Raw genomic sequence first — 24,427 nt, 5'->3', positions numbered from 1 at the left:
CAAGGTACCCATTAGTTTTGCTTAGGGGAGTACTCTTTGAACTTAACAATTTGTGCTATTTAAGTAGTCACTATAAATTTTTATATGGAAAACTTATAAACATTAACTTCATTTAATAGGTCTGCCTCACTCATAAGTGTAAGTACAACTTTTAAAAAACATTTCCCTGGTCTTCAGGAATGGTCTCCTTTCTTTTCATAATGTCTTTCTAAGTTGGGGCAGAGAATTGATATTTCAGTGGCATTTTCAAGAAAGAAATAGGTTAGTTTGCATTCTGTTACATGAAAAGGTTCTAGTAAAAAGGATAAGTAGGAGAAAAATATTAGGATAAATCATGGCTGTTTAAAATGGTCAAGTATTGGCACATTTTATGTGCTTCAACTTGCTAGAAAAAGGAGTGTAGTGAAGGAGAATTGAAGGTCACTAGGTGTGCTTGATAAGCCAGATGGTATTATTTATTTATTTATTTTAGAACTATATAAATTCAAAGTGGGAAGAAACTATAGAAACTATCTGGCACAATTTCTGCATTTTATAGACAGTCTGATCCTGTGCCCCATTTTAAGAGCAGATGCAAGTCAAATAGTAATCTGTATACTGGAAATTTGGAATTTGGGTGGATAAAATAGTATAGAAAAGTAGAAAATATTTAAGGTTCTTTTCAGAACTTGCTAGAGGAAAGGAAACTTTTAGACAGATTTCAGGAATTTTAGCTTAAATAGCTCAGTGCCAAGATCAGTGGTGCCTAAACTTTGCTGTACATTTAGAATCAACAGTCCCCAGGCCATCGCCAATTCCAATTAAATTACCATTTTTGGGTGGAGGCAAGTGTCAGTGATGTTTAGAGATTCCCTGGTAATTCCAGTGTGGAGCCAGGCTTGTGAACCATTGGCCAAGATGAGAATATTATCTTAACAATGGAGCAACAGGAAATGGAGGAACTGTTCTAAAAAATAGTTTGAAAGTTTTACTGAGAACTTTTGTAGGATAAGATAGAATGACCTAAAATTTCATTCTTCGAAATAGATTCTGTTATATTTCAAATTAGTGGGATTTTCATGCAGAGGTAAAGATATAAGAAATTAGGTAGCGTTTACTAAGCTTGTTATCCATTTAAACATGAAATGTATTTTACTTAATTGGTTATAAGAATTAAGAATAAAACTAGTATTTATTATAATGTATGATAGTAGTCAGAGCCAAAATGTTACTAGTTATAGAACTTAGTAGGACTGTGTTTGAGAGTATTTGTTGAACCCAGATTAAAAAGTAAAAATACTAGTATTCAGAACCTTATAAATCTACATCCAACCTTTATTAATAAACACTTTCCATAGTACTTTCACAGTGGCACAATATGAACCTGAAAAAGAGTATTGATACTAATATTGTTTTATGAATTTTTACTGAAACGTTGCCTCCTCATAGTATTCTTTAATGATAAGACTTTTCTTGTCCTCAATTTAATTAACTCATAAATAGTAATGGGATTCAACTGTCTTTACTATTAATTGGTTTACCTTTGATTTTTTTTCATGAAAGAAAAATATAGTATGAAGTGAAAAAATAAATGTCTGTTGCAGTCAACATTTGAGAATATATTTGTTTAAATATTTTATACTTCATCCATTCAACAAGTATTTATTGAGTACCCACCTTCTCTGAAGCATTTCTGCTTATATACATTCTAGGAATTTGAGCAGAATGTTTTTTCTAGAGTTTCTAGTACCTCTGTGAAATCAGATGAACCGATTTGACTTGACTTCTTAAAATCCATTAAAAGAATCCTAAAACCACATGCTAACTGCAGAGCTTGGTTTACAGTTTTACCAAAATTCGTGGAAAGTGTGCTTGAATCACAGTCAAGAGACCTAGGTTCAAGTATTGACTTAAACATTCAGATTGTTGAAAGGAAGTCATTTTAATGCTTTGTGCCTCAGTTTCTTCATTTGTGAAAAGATGCTATTGAACTAGATGACTTTTTTAGAGTACTTGTAGCTCGAATGTTTTATAGTTTCTATATTGTAATTTTTGTAGGGGAAATATGATAGAAGAAATATACATTCTAAAGAATTTTTTGAGCAGTTTTTGTTAGAAGATTTGCATATTGGTGTCTATATCAGAGAGGATTAGTATTGAGGTTTATGACTAGGAGACTTTATTTAGAGATTATGATAAAGACTTTCAGTTTAGAATTATGTATCATTTAGGACAGGTGTCTTCTGCAGGTGGTACTAAGGGAGGCTCTAACTATGGATCTGCAAAATCATTTAAGAGTTTTTCTTAGGTGCTCATGGCCAACAGTATTTAGTTGTGTTCCCTTGAACCATTAATGAAATTATGCTTCTCATAGCTTCAGATGCTTTGAGATTCTTAACCCTTCTTTCATAGCAATCATATAAGTTCATTCATACAGTCAATTTGGCAAACACTTATGGAACCAGGCAGCTACTAATCATTGAAGATACAAAGAGATACAAGACTGTTCCTAACTCAACCTGAGTCGGGGAGACAAGCAAAAATAGATAATTGCAGAGGAGTAGAGGCACAATAGAGTTCAGCTAGGAGAGGATGTGGAATAGGTGAAGTATATTCAGGATCTTTTAGAGTTGGTGATTAATTTTTTAAAGAAATACTATAGTTTAAGTTGTTGAGTAGAGGTTGGGGACGAGGATACTGATTAAGAAGAAAAAAGGAACATAAGGTATAGGAAATGGAGAAGGGTTACATTGGAAGGACATTTAAAAAGCAGAATTTCAGATTGATGATTTTATTGGATTTGGAAGGTGGAAGAACCTGTAAAAGGCACTGGGATTGAAGGTGATGTTGTCTTTTCTCAGATTAGACAGTATTATTATCTTTTAGAGAAAGTGTCTGATGAGATGTTTGAAAACAAAAGAAAAACAAAATTAAGATGTACACACTGGATTTTTCTCCATATATCTTGATTTATGATGTATCTTTTCTTCAGTGTTAGCCCCAGAAAGGACAGGCATTGGCACACATTAAAATACATCATCTTAATTACTTGATTGTGTTATAAAGCTGGATTAAAATGTGATCCAATAACCTTTTATTAAAATGTTCTATAAATCATTTTGCCCAAAACCTCTTTTTAAATTGTAACTTCAATAGTATTCCACAAGATGGCACTAAAAGCCTGAAGAAAAACAGGGTAGGCTTTAAAAGATAAGTTTATTTAAAACACACACAGAAACTGATGAACCAGGAATCTTTGATGGATTATTATTGTTGTTCTAGTGGGATTTTAGGAGAATGTGCCATTTCCTCACGTAATCAGACATCTGACAATTCGTTATAAACTTATGTGGCATATGGTTTTAGGGTATCTGTGATCTTGAAATAAGTTTTGAATCCTGTTTCATTTGGAAAGAGATAAAATTTATTTCTGTTCAGTGATTTATGACTGTTGTAATACTGACTGAATATTGAAAACTTCATGTTTTGTCCTTACTTTTAGCTCTGTTTTAGATTTTGGTGACTAAACACTTTTTTTTTTTTTTTTTTTTTTTGCTTTCAGTTAGAGCCCTAACATGATGTTAACTTTGGTAAGATTGTAGCATCTGTTTTCCCTATAACAGAATAGATTTTTTTTGTTGACGAATGAAGAAATGCAAACAGTAAAAAAAAGTCTTTGATAAGGGATTTGCTGTGGCAAACCCCAAGTCATGCTTGAAAATTTCTCTTTCCTTCCCAACATACACATGTACATACACTGCATTCTGCCATTGAGTTATATAATCAGCTATTTAAGCTCTAATTTCTGCCACTGAGTTATATAATCAGGTGTATAATATGAACTGTGGTCTAGTGAGCTACGTACAGAAAGAGGAGTTGGTGTGCATTTCATTTTTCTGTTTATTTTTAGCAGAGTTTTGAAATCTGACCTATGAAGTGAAGATTTGCATTCATATTTTTGTTTGAATAAAAACCTAGTATTGAAGATAATGAGATTCCAAGCTGTTATGTGGGTTTAGAAATTAGGTTAAATTACTTTTCAAAATTGCAGAAAATATTGAATTTAGTAATGGTAAGGAAAACTGTTAAGCTGTCATAACTAACTTTCTATAAAAGTGAATAGAATTAAGAGCCCTGAATTTGGATTAGTAGTTTTAATTAGTGTGATATTTTAGATAATTTAAAAGTAGTGGTTAAATACAAAATTAGTAGTCTCTCTTTTTTTCCTCCTAAACTTGAATACCATCCCTTGAGTGATGAACTCTTAAGTGGAAAATTTCTTGGCAAAGTTATAACATAGTTCCTTAGAAACCATAAACGTACTGGGAGTGTATTATAATGCCTTACATTTGAGGGCTCAAATTGTTTTACAGAGCTGAATCCCCAATTCCCATGAAATCTTTTTTGTTGTATTGTGAGGAAAAGTAGCTTGGCTAAATCAAAGATGTTGACTTAAATCTCTAATATGATTGTTTTTCTTCATTTTTCATAAAGTTACATTTCTGATGTACATTTATGTGCATGGTCATGTAGCTTTATCTCAGACATGATCAAAATAGAAAAATAGACTGGGTGGTATTATATGCAACCTTATTGCGTGTTGTGACTGCCGGAAAAACATAGCCTCTAAAACATTGAATTCTGCTTGGTTTATTACATTAAGAAAATATTGAATATTTATGCCTGTTTTTGATATAGCACCTGAGGCAGTGATATGTGTTAAGATGTTTTATTTTTAGTGAAGAAAATATGGTTCTAATATATAAAAAATATATGGAATTTATACAAATCTCAGTTGTTGCATTTGTCTCTTGGTGTACAATGCAGGCTCTCCCTTGTGACATTTTTCTATCCTGCGGAAGCCACCCTTTATTGCTTTAACCTGTTGTGCACTTTCCCGATTCAATATTTTTACTTTTGCTTTGCTTTATATTTGTAACCCTATTCCCCCAATGTCTAAATCTGAAATTCTACCTATTCTCTCATATTTTCCAAATGCCACCTCTTCCATCAGATGTGAACCCACTGTCTGATGCCTTCCTTCTGTTTGCATCACCCTTATGTTCTGCCGTGCTTTGTCATTTCTTACTTATTCGTCTGATCCTTCCTATTACTTAACTGTTTGAGGGAAGAGCTATATTTTACTCATTTGTGTTCCTGTATGACCTAGTATGGGAAATTTTTACATAGTGGGAATTTAAAAAATTGTTAAATGAAATTTTTTTTTTGGGGGGGGAATGATAAGATTATAGAGCTTTGAAAGTAGGCAGGTTAGTTTCTGATGATAGTATGGGAGAGAGATTTGATTTATTCATTTTTTACCTTTTATGCTTTTGTTTTCTCCTCTTTGTTATTCCAATTCATTACTTTAATTGTAGTTTTTTATCCAGCTTTAATTCTGGGGTGACGCTGATATACTTTTTGCTTAGTTGATTACCATTGACAGCAAGTTGTGGCAGCACATTTGGTAGCCTGTAGTTGTTAACAAATTATTTTTGGATTTTCAAGTTTTAGAGAGCATTTATATGACTGTTAATGTCACTATGTATTTATTAATTACTATGTGACATAAAATTTATTATAAAAATGTTTTAAACATTTTTAAGGCTGAAATATTTTATCCCAGATTTAGTTTGAATGTCTAAGATTATTATAATTTTTTTCTTAAATCACATGTTTAAATATGGTATAAGAAGTTTCATTTGGTATTCATTTTCCCTAATTTTACCTTGTAATTTTTAAATAGGAAACCTTTTGTTTGTTTTGTTGATATAAGATTTGGCCTCACACCTATGTATTGGTTCTATTTTAGGTGAAGAATTGTGTATTTTTGTACATCTCCCACCCTAGGAAATCAGTTTCTATTAAATTATGGAGTAATTGTGTTAAGAATATGCAATCTGGTTGCTTCTGTTTATTTTTCTTATTTACATGTATAAAATATTCCTAAATCAGTTCACATTGTTATCTCTAATTAAAATAAAGAAATGTTTTACTAAGAGTTTGTGGAAAATTTTGACTATTGAAACAAGAACATATTGGCTTTTCCTTTCCTTTTGTCTTATATTCATTTTTTGGCAATTAACTGTAAATTAATTTTAGTTTGATCAGTGATTACTATCTACGGTGTGCCTTGGCACTGTGGAGCAGCATGATGCAGAATGAAGAGAAATCTCAGTTCTCAAGAAGTGTACAGTCTGATTGAGCAGGCATCCCTAACAGCGATGAAACGTTTAGACAATGATTAGGTAGCAGCAGAGCTTTACAGACTGCTAGTTCAGTGGGACTAAAAAGAACATGGTGATCAGGATTCTAGTCAGAAGAGGGTTTGAATAAGTTCCAGTTCAGATGTATATTTTCACATAGAAGCTATGAAATTGTTTTAAAGGAGAGGATATTTTATAGGGAAATAATGTTACATGGGGGCATTTGTTTTAGGTTTAAATCTGTTTTGTATGCTACGTTTCTTTTTCTTATTTTCTAGGTTTTATTCCTTTCCTTAGTCCAGGTTTCTTACACTTCAGAGTGTCAGATGTTCCATGTCAGTTCTTTGAAATTATGTGGGGTTGTATGCTTTCTGTGATACTAATTGCTTAGTTCTTTAGGAAAGAATAGCGTTTGACATTTATATACAGATTGTACTCCTTTTACAGAGTCATCATGTTTTTGAAATGTACACTTGTGAGGTACTTAAAATTATGTTTTTTCTTTGGCTTTCTTAATAAATTTGGATATTTGTTTCACTGTCATTTTGAGAGAGACCGAGACAGAGAGAGAGAGACACACAAAGAGAGAGAAAGAATGCATGTTTGCCCTTTACAGGTGAAAAAAAAAAAAAAAAAAAAAACTAGGCATGAAGAGACTAAGTTGCTGAGGGTTAATAATGGAATTGCAGCTAAAAATCCGAGTATCTTTACCTTCTTATTAATCAATTAGGTACTATATGGAGAACCTCAGCATGGTGTTATATGTCATTGACATTTATGCTTTTAAAATGAAAGTACTCAATCATTGCAGTCTATTTTAATTTCTAGCTTGGCTCTATTTCTGATTTAAAAAATCATAACAGTTTTTGTAATCTTCAAATATTTTGTCTTGAATGGTATCACCTGCATTTATTTGCGCATATTACTGCAGACTGCAGAATTCCTAGGGAGGCAGTGTTGCCATGTCCTCACTTGGGCCTTATTTCCTCCCCTCCCTTAGCTTACAGTATTTGAAGCTGGTATTTCAAATGTCTGTGGACTTTTAGGGAAAGAGATTGCCAGGAAGTTCAGACCTCCTCTTCCATTTCATGTCTCACTTTCATTTCATATTTCCATTGGATGCACGGAGGCTGCCTGTTGATAGGCTAGTTGGTAACCTTCCCTTCCACACGTGTGAGTTTTACCCAAGTCTGTGTGACAGCACCACTGTCCAGGGTGCTAAATGGATTAATGTGTTGTAGATAAACCCCTTTGGGAATGTAGCACCCACTGTTAGTAACGGACCCCGGATTTCTTACTGCACTCATAGTAGCTGATTGCAGGCTGACTCAGTGATGGCTATGTCATTGACCTTTTTTTCTCAGTGTATTTTATGAGTTAGTACAGAAGAGGGATTTTTCCTTTCCAAACATTTTTGATTATGCAGGTTTGATATTTATGAGTTTGCCTTCTCTTTTAAGTTTATTGGAATTTATATTTAAACAGTCAACTATTTTCTTGAGTTTTAGATTTGTTCTATTTTTTTTAGCTTGAAATTACTGATAGGGAATAATTTTATAGTTAATTTTACAAATACAACATGTACGTTAAACTCTAAAAGATATCTGAGCAGGGCTCTTTTTACCAATAAGAAATATGCCCCACAATAAAATAATCTAGAATGTCTCTATTTGAAAAATATACTGTTCTTTGATCTCTGACAAAAACAAGCAATGGGGAAAGGATTCCCTAGTTAATAAATGGTGCTGGGAAAACTGACCAGCCATATACAGAAAGCTGGATCCCTTCTTTACACCTTATACAAAAATTAACCCAAGATGGATTAAAGACTTAAACGTAAGACTTAAAACCATGAAAACCCTAGAAGAAAAGCTAGGCAGTACCATTCAGGACATAGGCCTGGGCAAAACTTCATGATTAAGACACCAAAAGCAATGGCAACAAAAACCAAAATAGACAAATGGGATCTGATTAAACTAAAGAGCTTCTGCACAGCAAAAGAAACTATCATCAGAGTGAAAAGGCAACCTACAGAATGGGAGAAAATTTTTGCAATCTATCCATCTGGCAAAGAGCTAATATCCAGATTCTACAAAGAAATTCAACAAATTTACAAGAAAAAAAAAACAACCCCATCAAAAAGTGGGCGAAGGATATGAACAGACACTTCTCAAAAGAAAACATTTATGCAGCCAACAGACATATGAAAAAAAGCTCATCAACACTGGTCATTTGAGAAATGCAAATCAAAACCACAGTGAGATACTATCTCACACCAGTTAGGATGGCGGTCATTAAAAAGTCAGGAAACAACAGATGCTGGAGAGGTTATGGAGAAATAGGAATGCTTTTTACACTGTTGGTGGGAGTGTAAATTAGTTCAACCATTATGGAAGACAGTGTGGCAATTCCTCAAGGATCTAGAGCTAGAAATACCATTTGACCCAGCAATCCTGTTACTGGGTATATACCCAAAGGATTATAAATCATTCTATACAGACACATGCACACGTATGTTTATTGTGGCACTATTCACAATAGCAAAGACTTGGAAGCAATCCAAATGCATGGAATACTATGCAGCCATAAAAAAGGATGAGTTCATGTCCTTTTGAGGTACATGGATGAAGCTGGAAACCATCATTCACAGCAAACTAACACAAGAACAGAAAACCAAACACTGCATGTTCTCACTTACAAGTGGTAGTTGAACAATGAGAACACATGGAGGGGAACATCATACACCGGGGCTTAGTGAGGGGTGGGGGCTAGGGGAGGGATAGCATTAGGAAAAATACCTAATGTAGATGACGGGTTGATGGGTGCAACAAACCACCATGGCACGTATATACCTAGTAACAAACCTGCACATTCTGCACATGTACCCCAGAACTCTAAGTATAATAAAAAATAAAAAGAAAAAAGAAAAATATACTGTTCTTTAGTTGACCAGATAATTTTTGTGTATTTCCTTAGTATTTTTGTGTTATTTTAATTACTGTAAAATGGCTTAAAACAGTAGTTCCTTTTTGTGTATATAAATGTATTTGAGGTTAATTTGAATTAAAAATCAAATGGCTAACTTGTTTATGTGTCTATAATAATGTCTTGATTAACTAGTGTGGCAGGGCAGGGGGTATCTGAATTGTAAAAATTTACTAGTTAACTGAAGCTTTATCTGATTGTGCAGTGAAATTGCATAGGATATGGATGCTGACATTGGGTTTAGGGATTTGTTTGTCAGGCTCTTCTTCAAATCCACATAACCTCCATTCTGTATCATTAGAAAGAAAGCATTTTACCATATACAGAAATTTAGGTTCATAATCAGATCATTAATTGTAACAGCAATCCACTTTGAAGGAAGCTTCTTAGAATTACAGAACTAAATTTGTGAACCTTTTCTGGAGCCACTGTTTCTTAGGTGAGTGCTGAGATTTTTTTAGCAGAGTTGATGTCTTCTGCTCAGGGCTCCAAAGTTGATTGTGACCCAGAAGTTGTTGAGGTGTTCTTCCCTTATTATCTGTTGTGAGACAGATTTTAGAATGCTATTAAATATTCTAAATGTAAAATGTATATATCTGTGATATGTATGTATGATAGGTTTAGGTAGTCACTTTTTTTCTTTTGTTGAATATTAGCGTTTTTTTCAACCTTCTTGACATGCAAGCAATTGAGGATAAAATCTGAATGTTCAAACTGGCTAGTTTTCTTCCCTAGTTTTTAGTGTTAATGGTTGGCTATTTCCTAATTTCCTTTGAACTTCTGGTTTCTGTTGGTTTGTTTCCTTGGTCAGAATTGTACCAGGTAGATGTGACTGTTAAGACAAATGATCATTTATTTCCATGCAGGTAGAATTTTGACAGCTACAATTACTATAATTATGATTTTTTTTTCTTAAAGGAAGAATTCAGGGAACTTCGAGAACAGCCAAGTGACCCTCAAGCTGAACAAGAGCTTATTAATAGTATTGAACAAGTATATTTTTCTGCGGATTCGTTTGATGTTGTTAAATATGAGCTGGAGGTAAACAGAATTTCATTAAAACATAACTAAGGCGTATTTTGTTCAGTGATTGGATTTGTGAGATTTGGATGCTTTTTTGAGGCATTTATATATTTTTGGTACCAGAATAGGTCTGTGATTACCACATTGTGATTAAATCAACTGTCAGCATTGTTTGGTGATGAAATTATTATTTTTTAAATGTAACTTTAAATACAGCTGTTCAGGGAAACATTTCTGTATTTTTGATTTTCAATTGTTAGCATTTAATGTGTTAGTATGCTGTTTCTATCCTATTTTATATTGTCTATGTTTAGAGAAGCTCAAACTTTTAATTACAAAATATGTATTTATATAATTGTTTAGTGATGATAAAAATTCTTATACCATAGTTTTTATAATACTGACATTTTAAATTTATAGAATGTTAACAAAAGCTAGAATAGTGAAATTTAGTTTTAGATACAACCAAATGCCGTATGCATATATACTTTATATGCATTATTCACAGTCAGTCCCCAACTCAGTTTGAAGTTTCATCAATCAGTTGACTGAGAGTGTTTCCCTGTATACACAGTGGTATGCATTTTTTGGTTAGTTTCCCATACTGTCCTCTGAAAGCTGATGTAATCCAGATTGTAGTCCAACAACGGTCACACAGTAGTATTTATGGTTTGTAATATTCCAGAGGAGAACTCTGTTTTGAATTCTATCATAAACAAATAGAGATATATCTGTGGATGGTAGAGTTGGGATTAGGTTAGTTACTTTCTCACATTCTCCTGACATAGGCTGTGGCAGCAGTGTCTGTCGGCCTAGGGTCCGGAGTCCCCAGTGGTAGTGGGGTTTCTCAGAAGGCAGAGCAGCAGCAGTGGAGGTAACAAGGCTGAATGAGGGATGGAACCAGAGGACTGTGTACTAAAGATGTATAGGTTTTTGTGGTTGGAGCCTAGGAGGGAGGTTGGGAGAACAGGCAGCATGGAGGGCAGTGGGATGTGACACTGTTTTGTATGCACAGTTTGTAGTTCACTGGTCAGAAGGGTCCAGGTAGATGAAACCAAATTAAACAATTTATTTTTTCCTTTTCATTCATGAATTTTTTTTCTGCAGAAGCTTCCACCTGTTCTCAATTTGCAAGAATTAGAGGCGTATAGAGACAAATTGAAACAACAGCAAGCTGCAGTAAGTAAAAAAAAAAAACACATTTCTTTCTGACAAGACTCTAGATGAAACGCAACAGAGAGGTATAATGTTGGCAGATTTATGGTTTTAACTAATAATTAACATAGAAACAAATCTTGTTATTTAATATGACTGATTCAAATGATGCATTTATATTAAAAATTTAATGCATATGGTTTTCCTTATGTTACCTTGATAGATTTGCTTCTAGAGCTTGGAATTTTCTCTCTGGAATCCTAAATGTGATCAAAGAACTTTGAACTTTGTTTTAGATTAGTAAGTACCTTTAGGCTCCTTGTCATACACGTATGATTTCCCTACCCATAGTTTTGTAACTGAGTATTCCGTTTTGTTTTTTGAGACAGGGTCTTGCTCTGTTGCCCAGGCTAGAGTGCGGTTGCATGATCATGGCTCACTGCAGCCTCTCCCTCCTGGACTCAAGTAATCCTCCCACCTCAGTCTTCTGAGTAGTTGGGATTATAGGCATGTGCCACTAGTCTGGCTATTTTTTAATGTTTTGTAGAGATGACATCTCACTGTGTTGCCCAGGGTAGTCTCGAACTCGGGCTTAAGTGATTCTCCTGTCTCAGCCTCCCAAAGCACTGCGATTACAGCTGCAAGCCACTATGCCTGGCCCTGTGATGGAGTATTCTCTTGGAATAAACGTCCCCCTGAGATTCAGAAAGTCTGAGTTGTAGTCACTATTTATTTATGATGTTGAGTAAATCACTTAACCTCAGTGACTCCCTTTTATTTATCAGTAAAGTGATAGGTTACTTTACTAAGTAACCTAATAAAGCAAATGCAAGAATTTTCTTTAATGCTGTAAAATTCTCTGATTCTATAATTTCTTCATGTTAGGCTAAACCTACTTTATGAAATTTAAACTCTACTGTAGGTATTAATTAATGGTAACATGTGGTCTTTTAATTTTTTTCAACAAAAGGACCAGTAGTAATAAATGTATCTGTTTGAATTTAAGATATGATTTTTAATAATACAACTGGCAAACGAAGGTATATTTTTCTGTTACACTCAGAAGTCGCAGTGGGTGCTAGGGTCTGCTTGGATGTAGCAGTGTTGGTGTAGGGCAGTCTTGGGCAGGAGAAGGGATGTGAGCTCTAGAGCAGTGGTTGCCAATTCTTTTGGCACCAGGGACCAGTTTTGTGGAAGACAATTTTTCCATGGACTGGCAGAGGTGGGGTGGGGATGGCTTCAGAATAATTCAAGTGCATTTCATTTATTGTGTATTTTATTTCTATTATTATTACATCATAATGTATAATGAAATAATTATACAACTCAGCATAACGTAGAATCAGTGGAATCCCTGAGCTTGTTTTCCTGCAGTTAGACGGTCCCATCTGATGGGAGACGGTGACAGATCATCAGGCGTTAGAGTCTCAAAAGGGGCACACAACCTAGATTCCTCGCATGTGCAGTTTACAGTAGGGTGGAGTTAGTGCTCTTATGAGAATCTAATGGCACCGCTGATCTGATGGGAGGTGGAGCTCAGGCTATAATGCAGGTGATGGGGAGTGGCTGTAAATACAGATGAAGCTTCGCTTGCTCACCTGCCACTCACTTCGTGCTATGTAGCCTTGTTCCTCACAGGCCACGAACCAGTACTCTCTATTACTAGACAATCCTGTGGAACCTTTGGAATTCTTAAAATGATGTTTAAGATAACATTGATATTTCTTCAGTAACTGAAGTCTAAAACCCCTTTACAATTTGATTTTCTTAACCTTAATGGAATCCCTCTTTCTAGATAAAAACAATGAGTGTATCTATAAATTAATTTACATAATTTTAAAGATGCTTGAAGCAGATTAAGAAAATGTGAAAGGATTAATGCAGTAGTGTAGTAGGTGTGCAATGTTTTGTTCTCAGTTGGCCTGGGGAAGGGGGGCCAGTTGTGTTTCTGGAGCAAACATTCCCTAAATACTTTCTATATGTCCTGCTTCATGCTACATGTGCTATCTCTGTTAGTGAAGTTGGCAGGGACCCTGAAATGGTGGAATTAGAGCCTCATGTTCAAAATCATTATACTTCTAACCTGCATACATTAATATTATTCATGGAACAATACACACAACCTTAGATATCTTCATAGCGTTCCAAAAAACATGTTTTCAACTCTTCAGAAGTGGAGAACCAAACTACTTGCTTGTCTTCTTAGGCAGCATAAAGGATCTAAAGGATACAAGCAAGTTCTTTTTCCCAGATATTGTCTCCATAAATTCATTTGATTAAAAATCTGCTTAACAATTTCATCTTTTTCAATCAAATCCTATTCCCTTAAAGATGGTTACACTTTTTGGTTAATGTTAGGTAAATCAGATAATGATACTCATATTATTAACAATAATAATGACCATTTATTGAGTTTCTGTTAAGGACCAGGACCTGTGCTATGTGCTTTATTATATTACCTCTTTTACTAATTTCATAACCCGGGGAAATGTGTATGGCCAGAGTATGCCAATATCTGCTCTAGAAGTTGTTGGGGAGATCTGTGGAATATTCTTTTAAAAATTCAAATATAAAATATCCTAGAAAGCATGAAGCTTGTTCTTTTGCTTCCTTTGTTTGATTACATCTTCTTATAGGTATCTAAAAAAGTGGCAGATTTAATCCTTGAAAAACAGCCTGCTTACGTAAAGGTAGGATAATATTTGTTATTTTTTTGTAGTAGAATTTTTAAATGTTTGAGTGATTTACACTTGAAACTGTCAAAATATTGTATTTTTTGTCAATAATTCTGTAGCAACATACTGACTGTCTTTGGGTGTGTTTGTGTGTGTGTATGTATGTATGTATGTATGTATATTTTTCTCTTTCATTTGGGGTAATTTACCAGACAGAAGAAGCAAAGAGTTTTTATATATGATTCTAAAGTGATCTCTTGGGTTTTTCAAACTTTAGAAGAGCCAGTGAAAATTGTTCCCATTAACATTTAAACAAATAGATTCACCAATATTGACCCCTCATTGGTGATATAACAATCTGGCTTTAAAATATGATAAAATTGGAACTAACTGAATCTGTGTTTTCATCAGAAAATCAGAGCCTTCAAAATCCATTGAAATGTCTACCAGTGTTCAAATGAAGACTTTCATTGTTGAAGCATCTTAGTAAACAGAAATCATGTTTGTCATATCCTTTAATTACCTTGTGAAGTTCTCTTGGGTAGAAATTCAAACAGACATATCACTGGTATTTGTTTATTCCTGTCTACAACAAGTTGGTCTAGATTTCCTTACAAGCAATACTGACTAAATATTTTGTCATCTGTCTTGTGAAAATCAGTTACAAGTAGTCGTTTTAAGTAATTTTGTGAAAAATATACTAACAGTTTTCAAGTTCAGGTATTTTTGTTGCTACTTTGTTTTTCAAGCAGATTTTCTTTGAATCTGACTAGAGTTTTTGTTAGAGTACTATATAAATAAGAAAGAAAAATAAAATTCCTCCAACAGTAACCTGTACCTCATCTTTCCGTAGGAACTTGAAAGAGTTACCTCATTGCAGACAGGTCTTCAATTAGCGGCTGTTATCTGTACAAATGGCAGAAGGTATTGCTTTTGATGATATTTTGTTCTTTACACTGGACAATATTTCAAGAATAACTATGGAATCTATAATTTATAATTTTTTTTATTATGGCTGTGGTTTCTAGAATATCATTCCGTAAGCAAACATGTATTATGATCTAAAGACTACACTAAGAGGGTTTGTGGGAAATATCTCTAAATGTACTTATGGGTTTTAAAAAAATTACTATTTTTGTATTATTTAGACTAGTGCTTCACAAACTGTTTGCCATGAAGGACCTATTTTTTTCTTTCTAAAATTTCCCATCTATTATAGGCTGTGATTTTTAAAAAATGCAATAAAAACAAATTACTAGGCAAATGAAATAAAGAAGGAAAGACATGTAATACAGTCTTAATTTTTTAAATTATTTGAGTCACAAAGAATAATTATTCTGTCAGCTTTTGCAGTAAGTGTTTTAAGTGCCTATTCTCAGTTTCTGTAATTTTTTGTTACCACTAGCAGGTTGTGAATTGGCACCAGTCTTCTCGTGGTGTTCTGAGTAATGCTGGTTTAGACTGGCCATTGAGTACATTTGTAAAATAGTAGTTTAAATCCTTGGTTTTAAAAGTAATCCATTTCATTGCTTCATTACTTACCTAATTGTTCTGTGTGGATAGTATTCTTATTATAATAAAAAACTTTTAATTATTTATTGTTCACTTTTGCAGACACTTGAATATTGCAAAGGAAGGTTTTACTCAAGCTAGTTTAGGCCTTCTTGCAAATCAAAGGAAACGTCAGTTGCTGATTGGACTTCTGAAATCTCTGAGAACTATAAAAACATTGGTATATATGGGTCATTTTAAAAAAATTAAAACTGAATTTTGTGGTTGAAACAGATTTTACCTTTGATATTTGTTTTTTTCAGCAAAGAACAGATGTACGGTTAAGTGAAATGCTGGAGGTAAGTTAACAAGTTTTGGAAATTTAGGGTCCTACTGATACTATATAGAAACATTAAAGCAGGCAAAATTCAGAAGTACATTTTTCTCAAATTGGTTTATGATATAAAGAATACTTTTAGGCCGGGCGCGGTGGCTCAAGCCTGTAATCCCAGCACTTTGGGAGGCCGAGACGGGTGGATCACGAGGTCAGGAGATCGAGACCATCCTGGCTAACACGGTGAAACCTCGTCTCTACTAAAAAAAAAAAATACAAAAAACTAGCCGGGCGAGGTGGCGGGCGCCTATAGTCCCAGCTACTCGGGAGGCTGAGGCAGGAGAATGGTGTAAACCCAGGAGGCGGAGCTTGCAGTGAGCTGAGATGTGGCCACTGCATTCCAGCCTGGGCGACAGAGCAAGACTCCATCTCAAAGAGAAAAAAAGAATACTTTTAGACATGTAAAGATACTTGTTCTGGAGCCTTTTTCTATTGACATGATATATACTTTATTTAGAAAAGCAAATATATTTGGGGAAACATTTGTCTTCTGATAACATTGGAATGTTAACTTGTTTGGTTGTATTACATCCAAATAGCAATAAAAATTAATATCTTTTTCATCTAACATATAGTAGTAATTTAAGGACTGTGTAATACTTTAGTTTTGTTCAGTATCATGTATTAATTGCTTTTCTGAGTGAGCCGTCTGTTTTTTCTTTGATGCATTCTTAGCATTTTCTGTCTACTTCTGTCATAAGGTTCTCTAAAGCGTAATGTAGTATGTGTGTTTCCTAATAATACTTGAGCTCCTTGGGGTAGGTACTTTGTCATTATCAGCATCACCAGTGGTTTGAACCGCATCTGTTGAATTTAGAATTGAGCATAGGGACAAGTTTTTGTGGTTTTCTTATAATTGCTTTATTACTTCTCAACTATTACTGCTAACTAGGGTTTCAGAAACCCATATGAAAAATTCATTTGGCATTAAATTACTGTTAGGTGATAAAAATACTCTGAGTTTATTAATTAGTGTATTTTTTTTTCTAAATTTATTTCTTTAGAACTATTTATTGATTTCTTGGTGGTAAATTGTTGAATATCAATTACAAATAGAATGCATACTATTTTGAAACATTTTATATAGGCATTACTGAAAGAAGATATGTTAACAGTTAAAGAAAACCTTTCCTGTGAAGCAGCTAATGATTTAATGTAGGATTTATCCATAAGTCATCATCTTCAGGGGGCTGTTACTTTGAAGGAATAGAATATTTTAAATATTTCTTCTATGTATATATCTTAGGCCTGAAACTAGTTGCCTCTTAACATTTTGTCACTTATCTATCATTGATATTCTAAGAGGAATTAACATTTTTTGATTCTGCAACTTTTGGTTAGAATATGAACAGAGGTGTTTTTTTTATCAGGAGCTTTAAGAAAAAAATGTTTGTATTCTAATGACTCCTGTTGTTGTTATCTTAAGGAGGAAGATTATCCAGGAGCTATTCAGTTGTGCCTTGAATGTCAAAAAGCTGCCAGTACTTTTAAACATTATAGTTGTATAAGGTAAGGTCATGTAAAAGGTTTAAAGCAGATTCTCTTGTCAGCTTTTTATGTAGCAGTTGTGTAAAAATGTTAATAAACATTGAAAGTTAGTATAAAGTGCTGTGTTCTAGTTTAACATTCATATTTATATATGGGCAGTACAATAAAATTATAAATAATAGATTTTAAGGTGTGAAAGAGCAGATAGTTTTCATTCCTGCTTTTTCGTGTCACCTCATTGAAATTCATTTTTCATATTCTTTCCAATCCAATGGATTCTATTTTTATAGAGTTGTAGACAAGAAGAAATTATCTGTTCATATATCCAGTGTACCTCTTGGGAATTCTTCCTTAACTTTGCCCAGCTTATAAATATTGAGGATATTATTGCAGCTTGTTTTTAAGATCCAGATGGTTCAAGTGTTCAGCTCATCATGATAAAAAGTCTTTTGGAAAATTTAAGTATAATTTCAATGTATATAATAATCGTGTTTGTAATAGTTAAGTGATTATGTATTCTATGTGTTGTGTCTTTTGTTTATTATTAAATATACAACAGAAAAATAGCCACTGCATATTTTGCTATGATCTCTAACTTTATTAATAGCATTTTGGTTTGCTTAAAATGAGGAATTTGCATTACTTGTGACAGTCTTGGAGAAGCTCTGATCTCTAGGTGTAATTTCCAACATTCCTCTAAAGCCATCACAAATAAATGTACAATCTAAGTAAAATAGTGTGCTTGCCAAACAAATCCAATATCAAATTAAATTCATACCCATCCCAGATTGCATCCCCTTTGTCTCTCCTGTATGGAAATTCTGGCATTCAGTGAGCGTGACTCACTGTTGTTATAGATGTTGATTGCTAGTACCTGAAAACTGAAAGCATTATAGTAGAGCAAAACATTAGTATAGGTTTGAATTAATTTTAAAAAAATTATCTCATATTATAAGTGTTTGCTGGTTATAGGCTAAGGGCTAGATATTTTCCTTCCAGAAATGCTGTTTAAGTCTCTATGGTATTTTTTTTTTCTTTAAAATGTGCAGATTGAAGTTACACTTTTTTTTTTTTTTTTTTTTTTTGTAGATAGAGTCTGACTCTGTCACCCAGGCTGGAGTGCAGTGGTGTGATCTGACTCACTGCAACCTCTGCTTCCTGGGTTTAAGTGATTCTCTTGCCTCAGTCTCCTGAGTAGCTGGGATTACAGGTGCCTGCCACGATGCCCAGCTAATTTTTGTATTTTTAGTAGAGATGGGGTTTTGCCATGTCAGCCAGGCTGATCTCTAACTCCACCATGCCCAGCTTGAAGTTATACATTTTTTATTCGGTTAAGATATAAATTGAGTAGTACCAGTGACACTTTCATTTTGTCCATTTTGAGAGTCATTAACTGTCATTATTAGAAACCTGATGATGTCATTTACACTTATTAGGTTAAGTAAATAGAGAATTAGTTTTAGTATGTTGAATGTATTTAGAAATTTCTAACAAGCCATTCTGGGTCCTGAAAAAGCAAATCCATTTGAACCAAAGCATCCCTTTAGTTCATTTTGTAGTGATAAATCTGTTATATAGTAACAGCTTGTTTATTGGGTGAAAGTAATTCAGGCAGTTTACAGAGTGTTTATGCCAGGTACTTTGCTTTAAAATTGTCGGTATGGTGATAAACCACATACAGTGTAATCAGTATAATCCCTGGTTTCATAAAGAACATAATCTGTCAGGAAGGACTTATATTAAAGTAGGCACCAATAGAATTAGGCTGTAGAGAGAAGGAAGTTGTGCATACAGTGGAAGCTTTCGGATCTAACTCTCCTTCCAGGGTCAAGACTGAGGAGGACATGAAGGAGGAACAGGAAAACTTAAGGTAGGCCAGGATATGAGGGTGTGAATAGGAAACTGTCTACACCAGAAATGAAATCTTTGTTGCGGAGATACCAAGCAAAATGAAGACTGAAAATATGTATCTATTGGATTTCTAGCAACAAAGAGGTCATAGTTGACCTTTTGGGGACAGATTTGGTGGGAGTTGGTTGAACTATCAAGTGTAAGGTGAGGAAATTTTGTGACGAGGACAGATACAAAATTAAGAAGGAGAAACTTCAATATTTGAAAATTGGTGGGACAGAGTGAGAAGCTGAAAATAAAATAGCATAATAATATACTAAGGCTTTGCAGGGATTATAGCAGAGATTGACTTTGAAAAGGTCACTGTCTATTATAATAGGGAAGAATGAGCGTGGAATTGGGTGGCAGGAAATTGAGGGAGCAGGTGATGTGCTGAAACTTTTATATAATTAAAAATCTATTTTAGCTATGCTAAAGTAAATGTCTTACATGATGAGTGTTAACTGTAAAAAATGTCTTTGAAAGAAATTCTTATTTGGGCTTTTAAAAATTGATATCAAGTGGCTTCTGAGCACTTTTTAAATTAATGGATATACTGATATGTGGAGGAGGTGTGGCTACAGTTATCAAATGAGGTTAAAAGGTTGAAATGGAAAAGATTTAAATTAATCGTTATTTTAGGTAATACAGTGTATAAGAAGCATGCTATGTTTAGATACGTGAGTCATGCATGTGATAATAAGAAAAATTGGTCTTATTCTCTGCAAATAGGTAAAAATATATCACACATACATTCACATATCCCAAGGAATTCTTTGTAATGCGGTTTTACTTTAGATATCTTACGAAAACTTAGATAAAGTTGGGTTTTTAAGTTGGTGATTTAGTGACAGTGTCAGGGTGACTTAGAGAGCAGGGCTATCAGTTGGAGCTGTCTGGTGGTGACGATAGCCCCTCTGCTAGCATCTCTTCTCCACCCCATACCAGCACAGTGTCCTTTGCCAGCCACCATTCACCTGCCTAACACCATTCCCTCTTTCCCTTCACCTGTTGTTTAACTATTTTGTTTATATGGGAGAACATAATACGTTTGTTCACTTCTTTCGTAGATGATGTAATGTGGGATGTAAGGATAGAGTTAATTGACATGTGGGTCACATTGAGTCCACAAAGATAAAAGGCATTGTTATTCTAACATTCTTTTATTTTTGTCTTTATAAATTAGATACACCTCTTTTTTTTTTTTTTTCTGTGCGTTTTTGCTCTTTTTTCTCTGGTCTTCCCAGTACAGTGTTGCACCTGTTCTTGAGCTCTCTAGTTGGGCCTACTCATACAGGATTCATCCACACTTTTAAAATGTATTTAATTGACTCGGGGCTTGTGGAACTTAGCCAAAGGCAAGATTTAATCTTTGCTTGGACTTGAGTGAATTAGAGTGAATAAGCATTTTGCCTTCTAGTAGTCTTAGGAACACTAATTAACTTCCAACTGAATTTATATATTCTCAATTTTAAAAACATTTATATCTATTCTAATTCTTGTTGATGACTAGAGAATCATAAATATTTTCCTTTTAGAAATGATTTTTAAGAGGATCACCCCATGATGTAGAACATTTCTGAATTCTGGTGTGATTTTTAAAAAAATATTTTAAGCAAGTTTATATGCAAAGTATACCTACTTGTCTACTTGTTAGTTTTTTCTTGGCAGATTGTGTGTTCCTCTTTTCTTTCCTAGTCACATCACTCCTTTATTGGAAATAAGTTTTTTGTTTTGGGTAGAGAGCAAACTCTCCAAGGAGGGTTACTTGGAGTAGCTGAGATGGAAAAACTTTGGGCTGACTCTTATGATTCTGATAATAGGAAAAACAGAATTTACATATTTGCTTCTGCATGAAGAGATACTGACTCTGTATCTTGTAAGTCTCAGATTATATAACTAGGTAGTTTAACACATGAAATACCAAGTGTAATCGGCTCTCTGTATCCATGTGTTCTGTATCTCTGGATTCAACCAGTCGGAAGTGGAAAATATTTGGAAAGAAAAAACAAGAACAAAAATAACAATACAACCCAAAAAATCACAATGCAATCGTAAAAATAATAAAAATAAAAATAATACAACATAACTATTTCATACATTTGCATTGTATTGGACATTATAAGTAATCAAGATGATTTAAAGTATAAAGGAGGATGCGGATAGGTTATATGCAAGTACTGTGCCATTTTATGTAAAGGACTTGAGCATCCATGGATTCTGATGCCTATGGGGGGTCTCAGAATACTCCCCCACAGAGACTGAGGAATGACTGTCATATAATGATGCACCCAGTTGGTTGAAAAATGAAAGAGAACTGGCACTTCCTCTGCACCTTGTGTCTTCCTTGAGATGTACCATGTTTCAACATCTTTAATAAAATATACAGTAATCCGAGTTTTGTTCACTTTTATAACTGACAGAGAACATTTTAACATTGTCTGACATTTCCTGAGTTGATTGACAGAGAGTCATATAGTTGGGATTTATTGAGAATCAGAATCAGAATGTGTTTATGCTAAAGTGCATCTGTGAATGAAGTACTTAATTTCTTTTTCACTTGAAATTTGTCTCAATTTGTTTCAAGGAAAGTCATTTTTAAAAGTCAAAATTGCTTTATTATTGTATTTCATTTGAAAGAAACTACTTGACGGAGCCTGATAGCATTTTGTATTATGCACTGTAAAGTTTGCTTACTACTGAACTGGTTTGTTGAGTACTGTACTTTAACATAAACAGATGTATTAAATGTCTCATAAACTTTCAAGAATTCCTTCATTTTTTTCTCAGAATATGATCTTGGTAGTTTAGTGAAAATTGTAGGTTGTGGAATATCTTTACGTCATATGGTAAATGAACAAAGCTTACAAATACAGCAATACTAGGAACTTTTCTTCCCCTGTTGCGTTTAATTTCTTTATAGCAGGATGTGTCTGCTTTCTTCCTGTAAGATCAGGGACATAAGGAGCCCTGCCTTGAGTAATGTTTGAACATTGATTGTTTCTGCTAGGTTGCGAGGCCTTCTAGCTTGATCCATTGTCTAGATCCTGAGTCCTTGTTGCTTGGTCAGCTTGGACCAAGTTTTGATAACACCTGCACTCTTATCTTCTATTTTAACTTGTTTTTCTCTGCCTCCGTCTGCCATGCTGTGCTGTTTTAAATAATGTAAAATAACAGTTTCACATGGCAAAAATTCTTATAAACAAGAAGATTTTAAATAAAAAGCAAATGGTTTGCTTTATGCCCCATTCACCCTTCCCTTTCCTAATCCCTGGAGTAAACCAGGGATTTTAGAGCTTACTAATTTTTTAAACATAATTTTAAAAAGTCTATATATATAATATATATATATATATATATACAGACACACATACACACATATGTCTCTTTCCTATTTTAACTTTTATCAGTTCACCAACTAAAAGTTCTTCTGCTGAACTCTAGCATGACTTGGCAAACTGTCTTTAAAGGGCCCGATAGTAAATATTTTAGGTTTTACATGTCGTGATGTCTCTGTTGCAACTATTCAACTCTGCCTTTGTAGTCTGAAAGTAGCTGTAGACGAAAAGTGAACAAAGGGATGTGGCTGTGTTCTAGTAAAACGTTATTTAGAAACATAGACTACCAGCTGGATTTGGCCTGTGGGTTCTGATCGCTGATCTAGAATTATAGTTAATAAAATTGGAGACATTTTGAACTTATTAGTGTTGGACTCTGAGCTTTGTGGTGATAGATTAGGTCAGGGATTTCTTTTCTTTTCTTTTCTTTTTTGAGACAGAGTCTCATTCTGTCACCCAGGCTGGGGTGCAGTGGTGCAATCTCGGCTCACTGCACCCTCTGCCTCCCTGGTTCAAGTGATTCTCCTGCCTCAGCCTCCTGAGTAGCTGGGACTACAGGTATGCGCTACTACACCTGGCTAATTTTTTTCTATTTTTAGTAGAGATGGGGTTTCATCATGTTAGCCAGGCTGGTCTCGAACTCCTGACCTCAGGCAATCCACCTGCCTCAGCCTCCCAAAGTGCTGGGATTATAAGCATGAGCCTCTGCACCTGGCCAAGGTCAGGGATTTATTAACAGAGTTAAGTGAAGTTAAGTGAAGACAGAGATCTAGTTAGATCCAAAGTGATCTTAGACTTTCTGTTATAGCCTGGTTATATATGGTTTGAAGGATCATATAGACACTTCATGGTACTTAAGAGTTGTTGGTTTAGCTTCAGAATGTTGAAAAATCAGTTTCTCTGAGGTCTGCTGATAAATTCTCTGCTTCCTGTAAGTAGATTGAAAACCACTGGAATAGGCTCTGATTTAAACAGACTGGAACATCAGCATCTTCGGGCCATGGATATACAGTATAAACTTGGAAGTACTTAAGCTCATTCTAAAAGTTTTAGAGCTTTACTGAACCATGTACAAATTGGGCAATTGAGTAACTTGTCTTCAGCATATGATAGAATCATGAAACATTAGAGCTGGAAGCAACCCTTTCTATCTAGCCCACCTTTATATACCTTTATATAAAGCCCACCTTTGTATAGGAAACTAATGCCCAGAGATACTAAAGGACTTGACTTAAATCATATGGTTCATTAATAACAGACCAGGGAAAGATCATTAAGATATTATCGCTGTGCCATCCTGTCTTTTTGTATAGTCAGATTTGTTCAAAATCTTGATTTATATGCAACCTTTCTAGGACTCATGCTTGTGAGTGTATGTGTGTCCTAGATCAGTTGTTTAAAAGAACACTATTAATTAGTTCTTTATGGATAAATTATTCTTAATATTTCCTGTAGTGATGGTAAAAACGCTTTGTAGAATTGTTTGATTCATTCCATTCAGCTTGCAGATAGCTTTTAAAGGCTTTTAGCCTTCCATCTTAGAACTGGTAATTTTTTGACCATAATGTTGCATTTATTTATCAAAATGTTTATGAATAGATCCTTTTAACATACTTTGATTAATTGATAAAAATGGATTGAATTCATGTTTCTAAATGGTGGGTAAGAGCTTCTTTAAAAGCTGTACAGTTAATGTCCACTATTTAATCACATAACTTTTATATATGTATTTTTAATTAGTAGTAAATTGTTGTCAAATTGCAGTTGTACATTTTGAAAGCATTTTTATTGAAACCAAATTTT

At 34.1% G+C, this 24,427-nt stretch overlaps 1 protein-coding gene across 1 annotated transcript in view; it reads left to right on the top strand.

The window, feature by feature from the left end:
- Positions 1–24,427, top strand: part of VPS50 (VPS50 subunit of EARP/GARPII complex) — a 43,709-nt gene that overhangs the window by 9,791 nt on the left and 9,491 nt on the right. The window contains exons 3-9 of the mRNA XM_026449226.1: positions 10,089–10,211; positions 11,301–11,372; positions 13,985–14,038; positions 14,877–14,947; positions 15,638–15,755; positions 15,838–15,873; positions 17,335–17,417. Coding sequence (XP_026305011.1) covers positions 10,089–10,211; positions 11,301–11,372; positions 13,985–14,038; positions 14,877–14,947; positions 15,638–15,755; positions 15,838–15,873; positions 17,335–17,417 — 557 coding nt within the window. The remainder of the gene's footprint in view (positions 1–10,088; positions 10,212–11,300; positions 11,373–13,984; positions 14,039–14,876; positions 14,948–15,637; positions 15,756–15,837; positions 15,874–17,334; positions 17,418–24,427) is intronic.

This window comes from Piliocolobus tephrosceles, chromosome 8 (genome assembly GCF_002776525.5).
Source record: "Piliocolobus tephrosceles isolate RC106 chromosome 8, ASM277652v3, whole genome shotgun sequence".
Lineage (NCBI taxonomy): Eukaryota > Metazoa > Chordata > Mammalia > Primates > Cercopithecidae > Piliocolobus > Piliocolobus tephrosceles.
The sequence above is the reverse complement of the archived record's forward strand: the minus strand, read 5'-3'. Positions and strand labels throughout refer to the sequence as shown.